We start from the raw sequence: 12,763 nt of genomic DNA on the forward strand, positions 1-12,763 counted from the left end.
TCAGAATTGTGTTTTGAAAGATGATGACGTCATTGATCTGGCGATGAACGATGAGAAACAGCGTCAGCATCACATCCGCCTCATCTAGTAAAGGAAACTATCGGGAACCCGATTGGGAAACGCAGTCTGAAGTAATCCTGCGGTATTTCAATAGTTGGTAAAATGCTTCTCCGATAAGAGAACCTCCCCCATCACGTAAGCTTTCTAAATATTTTACTGAAAATGTACTGAAATGTTTTCACAGCTCAGTAGTAAGACTTTGTACTCAGACGATGTTTTCTGTATGTGTCATTTCAGGAAGGTGAGCGGGATCAATACGAGCACGAGGATTTACTGTCCGATCTCTTTGCGAAGGAGATGTGAATCTAGCAATAGATCATCTTTCAATCGCACGTGAACACGGTACACTGGGACATGTGAATTCAGCTTTGTATGATGTGTTAAGCGCTATTAATTCGCTTTCCACCGAAGCCTTATTCTTAGGAGAGAGATTCCTCAACGCTTTGAACCATACATTTCAGTAACATTTGCTATAGCCATTATATCTAATAAAACAAATATCTCGAAGTAGGCTAAATGAAAATGTACATCCTGAACAAAATTACGTTTTACACAAACTCAACGTCTTATAGAATCACAAAGCAGTCTACAACAAGCAGGCCCGTCGCGATGGGGCAGGCAAACCAGGCAATTGCTTGGGGCCCCAAGCTGGCCTGGGGCCCCCAGACAACAACAGGTTAAGAATTAAATGCAGCGACAAACTGTGTGAGCCCCCCTTTACATTCTCAAAGTCATGAGCAATGACACTGTTCTCAGAATCCCCCTCAAGGGGCCCCTCCCACCAGCTGCTTAAGGCAGGCAGACACTGTCCTGGCAGACAGCCAAGTTTTAGACGCCGGCAAATATGAAACTTAACCATGAAGCGAATTTATCCATCAGGAAGCCAAAAGAGAAAACAAAAGAAGGAAGAGGAACACAAAAAACTAGTGGTGGGCCGTTAACGGCGTTCGTTAATTTGATACTCTTATCGGGCGATATAAAAATTATCGCCGTTAATATATCTACTAAATGGGTAAGCAAACTATGATGACTTTCAACTTGACAGTTTAGCTCGGCTGTATTCCTAACCAAATTGCACAGTAGGGGCGAGAACGAGTTTTCAAACCTGTGAATTAAAAATCGTACGTGTGTTTACATGGATGCAGCCACGAAGTCGCCAGGTTTGCTTCATGGAAAATTCATTTTTAGGAACGTAAAATATTACCGGAGCGGAGCTCGGAGCGGTCGTTTTCTGCATGGTCCTAGCGCTAGATTCGTCGCTATTTAAATATTTATTTTTAACCGTTAAAACTTCAGAGGACCAAACCGGCTTTTGAAAAAGTCCCCCCCAAATTATGTCCGTGAGATTAAATGTACTAAATGTTGGCTTACATTTCAAATATCATGTTTAGCTGAATAAACATGTTATCAACCCCTTTTAATATACAGTATGTAGGCTTACAAATTCATGTTTAACTGAATAAACCGTTGAACACGAGTAGCCTACATTTAATTGAGCATGTTTTTTTTTTCTTCAAGTATCAAAGTAGAACAGCTTCCTCAAGCAGTCATTGATGCATTTTGGAAACAGGAGATGAGCCCCTGGTCTAATGCACCCTCTGTATTAAGAAATCCTATCTCAAAAACTGACTTTTAGTCATTACTTGGGTAGCACGCATATGAGCCATTTTAATATAGATTAATCTAGATTAATTTCAAGATTTCAGTGAGATTAATCTAGATTAAAAAAATTAATCTATGTCCACCCCTAAAAAAAACACAAGAAAAAATTAGGCCTACCTGTACAAATGGTGTAATTTAGCAGCAGGTAGGCTAAAAACAATATATACGTCCCGGGTAATCCCATACTTAAATCTGCTATGTTCAGCTACAAGTAGTAAATTTGTAAAGTAGTTAGTTTGAGGTGTATATGCTGTGGTTCTTGAAGGTGGACTGCGGCCAGATATGTTTTTTTTTTGGCCGGAGGGGGGTTTGGGCATGAGATTTCTGGTGTGGAGGTTGGGGGGGCCCCGGTTGGTGTCTTTGCTTGGGGCCCCCAAATACCTTGAAACGGCACTGACAACAAGAATAATTGAATCCCCACGTTTTACAAGCTGTAGCCTACAACTGTTGAATCAAAGTTTGTGAAACCTACTGATTGTCCTGATTCTCCACATCAAAATAAGCAGTTACATCAGAGTCCTGAAGTAAATGAGATTGTACATTCTGAACAAAAACGATGTTTTACACAAACTCAATGTCTCATAGAATTAAATGAGAGTCTCTTACATGGTAGCGAGCCTAGATAGGTCGTAACAGAATTGGGGGCTCGTCCTTCCCTGTTTCTTTCTGTCTCTTCCCCTCTTTTTTGCTTTGTGTATTTTTTTTTTTCTGCTGGCATTGCCTTTGGTTCTGGCTTAGGCATTTTTGTGGGTGGGCGTGTTGTGCTGTGTGCACATTGTTGCATTGTTGAGGGTTCCATAATGGCTTCATTTGACCTGTCTGTGTTTGTTCTTAGCCCATCATATGAGCTGTTAGATCGTTGCCGTAAGGTTGATCTGTTGTCTATAGCTGATTTTTTTGATGTGGTTATACCTCGCTCTGCTACCAAGAGGGACATTAGGAAGCTGCTAGAGTCATCTCTAGTAGAACGTGGTGTGCTGCCTGTGGCTGAGGAAGTTCCAGGTATTGCACTTGGTTTGGCCCAGAGCACAGACCCAGCTGGAGCTGAATCAGAAGCTGTGGTTAGTCCTAGGATGGGACCTAGGAGTTCTCCCATGTTTGATCCACGTATGGAGATAAAATTGAAAGAGTTGGAGTTGGAGATCAAGATACAGGAACGCGAGGCAGAGTCGTTACGACTGCGGGCTTTGCAAATAGATGCGGAAAAGGAGGTGACACTTAAAAGGCTGAGTATGGGTCTGGAGAGACCCCTACCACAACCTCGAAAGGCCGCCTCCCCAACGCCGACTAGCCCTGCTCCTCTGGCTACACCTGTACCTAAGCCCCGTTCCATTCATCTTTCCGGTAACCCAACTGTTCCTGTGTCTGTTGCTGAACGTTTTGACATCAGTAGACAGATTAGCATGGTCCCTACCTTCAGAGAAAATGAGGTTGATGCATATTTTGCAATATTTGAGCGCATTGCTACCACACTAAGTTGGCCAAGAGCAGTATGGCCTCTACTCCTGCAATGTAAGCTAGTGGGAAAAGCCCAAGATGTGTGTTCATCTCTTTCACTTGAGCAGAGTGTAGACTATGACACTGTGAAAGCTGCTGTACTAAGAGCATATGAACTTGTGCCAGAAGCCTACCGTCAGAACTTTAGACAATTGAAGAAAAAACCCACACAGACACATGTAGAATTTGCCAGAGAAAAGACTGTATTATTTGACAAATGGTGTTCTGCTAGTGATGTGACTTCCCTGCAACAGCTCAAGGAGCTAGTTCTGATTGAAGAATTTAAAAATTGTTTGCCAGATAGTGTTGTGATGTATTTGAATGAGCATAAAGTTAGTACGTTGTCGAATGCTGCCATCTGTGCTGATGAGTTTGTGTTAACTCATAGAACTGTCTTTACGACACCTGTTCTCCGCAGTGAGTCTACTTCTCACTCCCTTCGCTCAAGGACTTCGGTGAGTCCTGTAGCTACCGAAGCACCTGCCCCTCCGGACTCGCGTGAATGTTTCTATTGCCATGTGCAAGGACACATAATAGCGAACTGTCCAGCTCTTAAGAAGAAAAATGCACGTTCAGCTAAAAAGGTACATTGCACAAATATTAAGGTCCCTTCTTCCAGTGCTGACTCTGTATTTGAGCCCTTTTTATTTGATGGTACAGTTTCCCTATGTGAGTCTGATCCAGCACGCAAAACCATCACAGGTCTGCGTGATACCGGCGCTGCAGTGTCCCTTCTGTTGGATACAGTATTGCCCTTGTCAGAGGACACATACACTGGCCAAGATGTCTTAGTTCAAGGCATTGAATTAGGAGTTCGTAGGCTTCCTTTACACAACATTTACCTCCACATGGAAGGTATCGCTGGCATGATACGTGTAGCTGTTAGTCCTGCCTTACCGGTGAGTGGTGTTTCGTTCATTCTCGGGAATGATATCGCAGGTAGCAGTATATTTCCTTTACCCATAGTGGTTGATCGCCCTTCAGAGAGCATATCTAGTTCCATGGCAAGTGATTCTCCTGCAGTTTATCCTGCTTGTGTTTTGACTCGTGCCCAGGCACGTAAGGCCGGGTCCACAGTGTCATTGGTTGATACCTTTATGTGTGATCCCCCGGTCTCCCAACCTGTTGACTCAGACACTCTTGTTTTGTCTCCTCCGTCCCCTATAACAGATGTGAATAGGGATGCTTTAGTGGCTGCACAGAAGTTGGACAAAACCCTCTTGCAATACTTCAACCTTGCAGAGAAAAAGTCCGGTACCCCAAAACAGCAGCAACGTTACTCCATACGAGATGGGGTATTGATAAGAACTTGGTCTCCGTCTAATGCTACTGATGGGTGGGATGCTATACATCAAATTGTTGTTCCCACATCTTTTCGGTCACACGTGTTGCAGTTGGCCCATGAACATCCACTGTCTGGTCACTTGGGTATTCGTAAAACTGTTAAGCGTATCCTATCGCATTTCTTTTGGCCTTCTCTGAGTAGCGATGTGGCTCGTTTCTGTCACTCTTGTCACACTTGTCAATTGGTAGGAAAACCCAACCAAGTGATCCCTCCTGCCCCGCTGTGCCCAATACCGGTTGTTGGAGAACCATTCGAGAGACTGTTAGTAGACTGTGTAGGACCCCTACCTAAAACTCGTTCAGGTAATTCGTACCTTCTTACCTTAATGTGTGCCACGACTAGATTTCCTGAGGCAATACCCTTGCGTTCCTTGAAATCCAAAGTGATTGTCAAGGCCTTGATAAAATTTTGCACTACTTTTGGCATTCCGAAATGCATACAGTCAGACCAAGGCTCTAACTTCATGTCTAAGCTCTTTGAACAAGTGGTTAAGGAATTGGACATAGAACATAAAGTATCAAGCGCTTATCATCCAGAATCTCAAGGAGCATTGGAAAGGTTTCATCAGACCTTTAAGACAATGCTGAGGACCTTTTGTCATGACTGTGACAAAGACTGGGATGAGGGTGTTCCGTTATTGCTATTTGCTATCCGTGACACTGTACAGGACTCAACAGGTTATAGTCCTAACACCTTGCTTTTTGGTAGAACAGTCCGTGGTCCCCTTAGACTTCTGTACGAACGATGGCTGGGTGCTCCTCAGTCTACATCAACTCAGCCTGTTTGTGATTTTGTTGAAACCCTCCGTAAACGGTTAAGCACTGTTCGTGAGATTGCCAGCAGGAACTTGAAATCTGTACAAGCCGACATGAAAATTCGTTATGACCAGAAAGCAGTTGACCGTTCATTTAAGGTTGGTGATCGTGTGCTTGTACTTTTGCCCATTCCAGGATCTCCCCTTTGTACCAGATTTTCAGGTCCATATATGGTTAAGGCGAAAACCTCTCCCACTAATTACATTTTGGCTACGCCTGATCGTCGACGAAAGTCACGTCTTTGTCATATAAACCTGTTGAAACCCTACATTGATCGCCACCAGCCAGATAGTTTGACCCAATCTGAGGCCTCTGTGATTTCTACGGTACCTGTCGCTGTGACTGCCAAGGTACCTCCTAGTGAGTATGTACCTGAGCAAGATGACTTGCGGATAGGTCGTAATTGTGTGCCCTGTGCTCGCCTCCCAAACTCCTTAGCCTTACAAACCCTGCCACAGAAAGTAGCGCACCTTCCTACAGAAGCTCAGACTGATGTGATCTCGCTGATCCACACATACCCTAGTTTGTTCTCTGATGTTCCTACTCGCACGTCTGTGCTACAACATGACATACTCATAGATTCTCCTGCCCCTATTAGGCAGCACCCATACAGAGTAAATCCACACAAACGCTCCCTGTTGAGAAAAGAGACTGACTATCTTTTAGAACATGGTTTGGCTGTCCCTAGTATTAGTCCGTGGTGTTCCCCATGTCTGTTGGTGCCCAAGCCCGATGGTACTTTTCGATTGTGCACAGACTACCGTAAGGTTAATGCTGTCACCGTCCCGGACTCTTATCCAATGCCCAGGATGGAGGACTGTATTGACCGCATAGGTTCTGCTCGTTTTGTCTCTAAGCTTGATTTATTGAAGGGGTATTGGCAAGTCCCGTTGACAACTCGTGCTTCAGACATCTCTGCCTTTGCTACGCCTGACCAATTTTTACAGTATACAGTCATGCCTTTTGGTCTTAGAAACGCCCCATCCACGTTTCAACGCTTAATGAATATGGTTTTGGGTGACGTGCAAAACTGTGAAGTATACTTGGATGATGTTGTGATTTACACTTCTTCTTGGGCCCACCACATCCAAGTTTTGGATAATGTCTTTAGGAAATTGCAGGATGCTTCCCTAGTGTTGAATATGGAGAAATGTGACTTTGGTAAAGGGGAAATCATATACTTGGGTAAGGTAGTTGGTAATGGTACCGTGCGTCCTCTGAATGCCAAGGTGGATGCTATATGTGCATTCCCTGCACCAGAAACGAGGCGCCACCTACGGCGGTTCCTAGGAATGGCTGGCTATTACCGCTGTTTCTGTCCAAACTTTTCCGATGTTGTGGCACCCATGTCAAACTTGTTGTGCAAAAATGTTCCTTTTGTCTGGTCCCCTGCCTGTCAGAGATCCTTTGAGGCTGTGAAGTCCTTACTGATAAGTGCACCTGTGCTTGCTGCACCAGATTATGACCGACCATTTAAACTGGAGGTTGATGCTAGTGGTACTGGCATTGGTGCTGTGTTGGTGCAAGAGGACATGTTTGGAGTGGATCATCCTACATGTTACTTTTCTCGTAAGTTCAACAAACACCAACTAGCCTATAGTACCATCGAGAAAGAAGCCCTAGCCCTTCTCTTAGCCCTTCAGCATTTTGAAGTTTATCTCGGTGGCAGTGCTCACCCCATCACTGTGTTTACCGACCATAATCCGTTGGTTTTTCTGCAGCGCATGGCCAATGCAAACCAAAGGCTAATGCGTTGGTCTCTTATTGTCCAAGGTTTTAACATCCACATTGTGCACAAAAGAGGCCTCGATAATGTGGTGGCTGATGCCCTGTCCAGGTGCTGCTGAGTGTGTTATTTGTGAACATTATTTGAAGTTCACACTTATGGGGGGGGGTGTTATGACCCTGTCTTTTTATGTGTTCGCGTGAAGCATTTTGTTACAGGTTTGTCCAGTCCGTGTTCCACTCCAGGAATCCCTGATGTCCCTGGGAACATGAAGTCTCCGCCCTCGGCTTCCTGATATATAAGGAGGAAATGAGAGGATTCCCGTTGCGATTCAGCCTTGCCGACCTCGTAGAGATTGAGAACTTTGAGATATTGCTATACTGTGTATGACCTTTTGATTTGGATTTGGATTTGCGTGCTCCTTTACTATAACTATATAGAGTTGTGTATAGATATATGTATATTGGTGGTTTGTGTGTGCACACGGTGAGTAGGAAGTGGCTGCCATTTTGTTTGGGTTGTGGGTTCGTATCTGTTTTGGACATAGGGAGTCAGAGTAGTGTTGTCTTTTGTTTCACCCTGTTAGTGTAGTTATGTCTGTTTCTTTCTAGTATGGTTTTTGTTAGTTGTTTTGGCCTGGGTCACTTCTGACGTTTGTACCTGTGTGCACTTTGTCCTGTATATATATTCTGTTTGTGAATACTTGTAAATACACCAATACTTTACATTTTCTTGAATCACTGTCATCCATATTCCACCCCTTCACACCCCTGTTACGGCCTAGAGCCTAGATAGGTCGTAACAACCCCTAAAAAAAACACAAGAAAAAATTAGGCCTACCTGTACAAATGGTGTAATTTAGCAGCAGGTAGGCTAAAAACAATATATACGTCCCGGGTAATCCCATACTTAAATCTGCTATGTTCAGCTACAAGTAGTAAATTTGTAAAGTAGTTAGTTTGAGGTGTATATGCTGTGGTTCTTGAAGGTGGACTGCGGCCAGATATGTTTTTTTTTTGGCCGGAGGGGGGTTTGGGCATGAGATTTCTGGTGTGGAGGTTGGGGGGGCCCCGGTTGGTGTCTTTGCTTGGGGCCCCCAAATACCTTGAAACGGCACTGACAACAAGAATAATTGAATCCCCACGTTTTACAAGCTGTAGCCTACAACTGTTGAATCAAAGTTTGTGAAACCTACTGATTGTCCTGATTCTCCACATCAAAATAAGCAGTTACATCAGAGTCCTGAAGTAAATGAGATTGTACATTCTGAACAAAAACGATGTTTTACACAAACTCAATGTCTCATAGAATTAAATGAGAGTCTCTTACATGGTAGCGTTCTCAATAACTCTCAGTTCTTCATACACTGATAACCAGGTCAGAATATTCTCCCGTAAACAATAATGATGCCGAACAGTAGGATGTGGACAGATCCAGACCCAAACATTATAATAAATAGGCGAGAAAAGGGCAATAACACAGAAATTAGGAGGAGAGTACATTTCTCCTCATTAGGTAACATCAGTTTCACTGATTTTTACAGCTACATTTTGGGGATTACAGATGATATAGTAAACGTTGCTCATGACATCATAGAACCGAGAGACATGATTTTTCAAGTTCACGGTGCCAATCTGAATCTGAGCTTCATGTATTGAAGTGACCCCTGAGGGTGTGGAATTAGATTATTTTCTACTACCTCTCGAAAAATCTATTCAGAACAATATTGAAGTCTTGACAAGTGATGTTGTAGTGATTTGGGGGGGGGGGGGGGGGGGGGTTGAGCTTGCTGGGAACAAGAGGAAATTATCCGAACCCGAAGTTGTAAGGAAAAACTCTGACATTTATACGTTTTTCAAAACAGATATAATAATCTGTGTTTTGCACAGTGTGTTGCCCAGCTGACGAATCCCAGGAAGAGTCATTTTGAAACAGAGCAGATTGAGAAACAGTTACAGAACAATGTGAGATTAACTCCTGATGGACGAATTTGCAGATGTGCACCGATTTGAGAGTCATCTCAAGTGTAAAATTATAAAAAAGGTTATTAATTTTTTAAAACCTCTGATATCCCCAATGACCAGACATTTTTCTTATTTTTACACAACAATCACTACTACAGTGTAAATGTGACGGGCGGTGTGAGCAACTGAAAAGGAAGTGATCACGCCAAGTCTCAGGGAAAAAGGATGGTTTAATAGAAAGTGTGCAAACCAAAACCTGTGCAAAAGATCCAAATTAAGGATATAATGACCAGCGGTCAACTGGTACAAAGACAAGACATATATAGGCAAACAAACGACCCTCAGGTGAGACGGATCACGGGCTCCGCCCACCTGAGGGACACACATGACGTCACCAAACAACAACAACAACAGCCGCTGTGGACGGAGGCGGCCGGTAGGGGGCCGCCTCACCGTGACAGTAAAGAACATAAAAGGACTTGTTGGTGGAGTTTACTTCTGGAGTTACTGCTACACTACTTACCACAACCACCGGAATCATAAACGTAAATATGCGTGCCACATCTGTAATGATTCCGACCATCACAAACACCAGCAGAAGAATCTTGTGCAATGTGCAGACTGTCTAAGAATGAAAACAATCCTTACATATTGTGTGAAAGACCTTTCTATGGGCCCCAATGTCACATGGTGATTGAAGCCCCTCCCTCCCACAACCCCCATGTGAAATAAAGTACAAAATGCCCTACATTCTCAAAATCACTAGCCTACATGACTATATGTGTTGCCAACTCCTCACTAGGGAAAGGAGCTATTGTCTGTCCTAAAAGTACCTAAATGATATAAACCCCTAAGAAGAATAGTTAGAGGGGTCTTAATACTCGCTAAATATAGCTACAAAGTCACCAAGTTGGCAAGGCTGGTGTGGTTTTATCGCCATTCACAAAAATGTCTCATGCCACACCTCATTTAGGGGCCTTAGGGGGGGTCCAAGGATGTTGTGACAGGGGCAATCAAATTCATCTACCTACAGACATCAGAGATTTGCAGGTGCTGGTGATAGAAAGATTACATGCCAAACCCCTATGTAGGTTGTCATCCCTTCACCAATAATACTGGAGTGTAGCTCATCTTGTTCAGTTAAAATGTTGGCATCTAAATGTTGTTGGTCTTCTAAGTGTAGGCCATTCATGTCATGGCCGATCACCCAGCAAGAAGGACACGTCCACACAATCGCACACGCACAATCAGCCTCTGCCCTTATTCGTTCATTGCACACACCTGGTCCATCAACCCTAACCTGTGCTGGAGAGGGCTTATCCTGTGCAGATGCAAGAAGAGAGAAGTAAGGTGCACATTGGAAGGCCAACATATGAGGTCTGGCTACTTTATGGCAAGTCATCACTAGGTTTTTTCGTCAGCGTCCTTTGCAGCAACTTGTTTTATTGCCTCAGTAGGTGGGCCTTATCCATGGTGCTGGCCAGCTCCTCTGTACTGTCGCTGCACATTTGTTAGAGGCATTGTATTTGCCTCTGGTAATTGGGGTTTTTTGCAGTTCCCCTCCTCCTCTTCCTCCTCCTCCATAGTCCATAGTCTTCTGCAGCAGCACTGACACAAAAGTCCTGCTTCTCTAACATTGAGCGTGGACATCATAGGTGTTGCTGGGTTAGTTGACCTTAGTTCTGCCAACTTCACCAGAATGTTAGTCTGATCAGCTAGCATTTAGATGGCCAAAGATGAGTGCATCTTCACCCCCCTCAGGGCTACTTGTCCAGTGCCAGCAATGATGTCATCTTTGGACCTGTCTGTGAAGCCTGTAGCAGAGCAGATGAAGCAGGGTCAGTCCAGTGGTTGGGTTGAGGAGGTGGAGGATGCACCTATGTCTGATGAGCCACAATCACAGATTGAATGTCAGACTGTGTCTACTGAGTCTCATGGTTCTGTTACTGCTGAGGATAGTGGTCCTTCAGGTGTTGCCTTGTCTGGTCCCTGCTCTAATCCTGATTGGTGGGATGCTTTAAGACAGCTTCGAGGATTTGCGACTGCTGATGTTTGCCCCTGAGAAGACTGCAAAGAAAAGAATTTAAGGTTTATGGATCTAGAAGAAGCTTTTCAAGAGCAAAAAGTCTTTTATGCAGTCCAAGTATTCCCAGAAGTCTCCTCTTTGCAAGGAGATTCTTGTTATATATAGTAAGTATTGTCATTGATGTTCAATGAGCATACCATGTTTGTGTTATTGTGTAGTAATTATGCAAAATATGTCTTCCACAGCATTCTGAAGGAATACACCACATTTTGTGTTGCTGTAAATGTGAAGGGTAAGAGGCGTGAAAATGCTGTGATGGCACAAAATCACATAATGCGCTTCCTTGCTTTTGCTGGGAATGACCCTTAGCCATTTTGCCTTTTTAAGTAAGGAGGAAGAGAGTTGTAGATCATCGCTGCTGATTGCGGGAGCTGATTGTCTAGAGCTGGCTCGTGGGCTCCTCCCAGTGGCAGCAGGTGGAACCACCCTGGAGCCAGTCCTGACATAATGTGTGTAAAAACGTAGTAAATTATCTGACTCCAAAATATACTTGGTAGTTAAGGGAACTCACTTCTCAAATAGATACACACACACACACACACACACACACACACACACACACACACACACACACTTATTTAGTGTCCGCAATCTCAGTGGTCTTTTAGTCCTCTAGATTATAGGATGAGTGTATATCTACAGTGATGGTGGTGTCTTGCTCACTGGGGCCATGGATTGTAGAATCCTTGTTTTCAGAGAGTTACCCAGAAGGTGCAGCCGTAAGTGTTTTATTTGGTATTCATATTGTGTTTCAGCATATGGGTCAGTAGCTGTTGTGCTTTGGTGGAGAAAAGAAACCTCCTTCCTGATACTCCCCATGAGGTGGTCCATCTGGTTCACTGAGATTCCCCTCTGGGATGCTAAATTGATCACATGTGCGAAGCAAGAAATTCATGGCTCTAGTCCAGCTTCTATCGCTGCATTTATTCAGTTCTTGGCATTATGAATGGTAACTGGGACATTGCTATTGGGAGTTTCTAGCATCCCTATATGTTCCATTATGATTTTCATATAAAAAAAATATTATGTGTATTTTTACAAAAAAGACAAAAATAACTTTGCCAGTGTGCACTTTCAAAAAGTTGTGTGGACTATAAGGGTTGTTGTTATGATATTTACTTACCTTACTTTGCTTGCCTGCAACCAAGGATGGAAATAAGTGCAGATAAAGGATTAATGTGCATAAAAATGTAATAAGTTATCCAAAATATAGTAGTTAAGGGACCTCAGTTCTCAAATAGCTCAGTGTAGGTTATAAGATTTACCTAACCAAGTTTATAAAGTTCTTTACTATAAACAGTAGTCTGCTTTGTCAGAGGTTTGCCTTTACAGCTACCCATATTTAGGGGGTAAATGTACACATTCTTTTCCAGTAAGTGATGTAACCCTTAACCTGTGAAACTATCCTAAAACGCCACCATTCCCTCTACACCACAGCTACAAAATGAAACTAAACAAGCCAAGCAAACATACTGAAATAACCAAAATACAAATGGTCAGTTTTATCCCATTTCTATGGGAACTTATTGAGACATTCTTCCTCCTCTGTGCCTATCTGCGGCCTCTCGGAAAAGTCCACCATCTGTTGCCACCCATGGTTTTACATAG

At 43.5% G+C, this 12,763-nt stretch overlaps 1 protein-coding gene across 1 annotated transcript; it reads left to right on the forward strand.

Annotated features, from left to right (window-relative positions):
* Positions 1–8,763, forward strand: LOC143512733 (uncharacterized). Its single transcript, XM_077003366.1, has 2 exons — positions 1–195; positions 298–8,763. Exon 2 carries the CDS (start codon positions 2,523–2,525, stop codon positions 7,224–7,226), a length of 4,704 nt encoding a protein of 1,567 aa, XP_076859481.1. The 5' UTR covers positions 1–195; positions 298–2,522; the 3' UTR covers positions 7,227–8,763.
* Positions 8,764–12,763: the final 4,000 nt, after the last annotated feature.

The sequence above is a fragment of the Brachyhypopomus gauderio genome, chromosome 4 (genome assembly GCF_052324685.1).
Source record: "Brachyhypopomus gauderio isolate BG-103 chromosome 4, BGAUD_0.2, whole genome shotgun sequence".
Lineage (NCBI taxonomy): Eukaryota > Metazoa > Chordata > Actinopteri > Gymnotiformes > Hypopomidae > Brachyhypopomus > Brachyhypopomus gauderio.

Excerpts from the sequence above, each read along its gene's own strand:
- LOC143512733 (XM_077003366.1), top strand. The coding sequence starts at position 2,523 with ATGGCTTCATTTGACCTGTCTGTGTTTGTTCTTAGCCCATCATATGAG.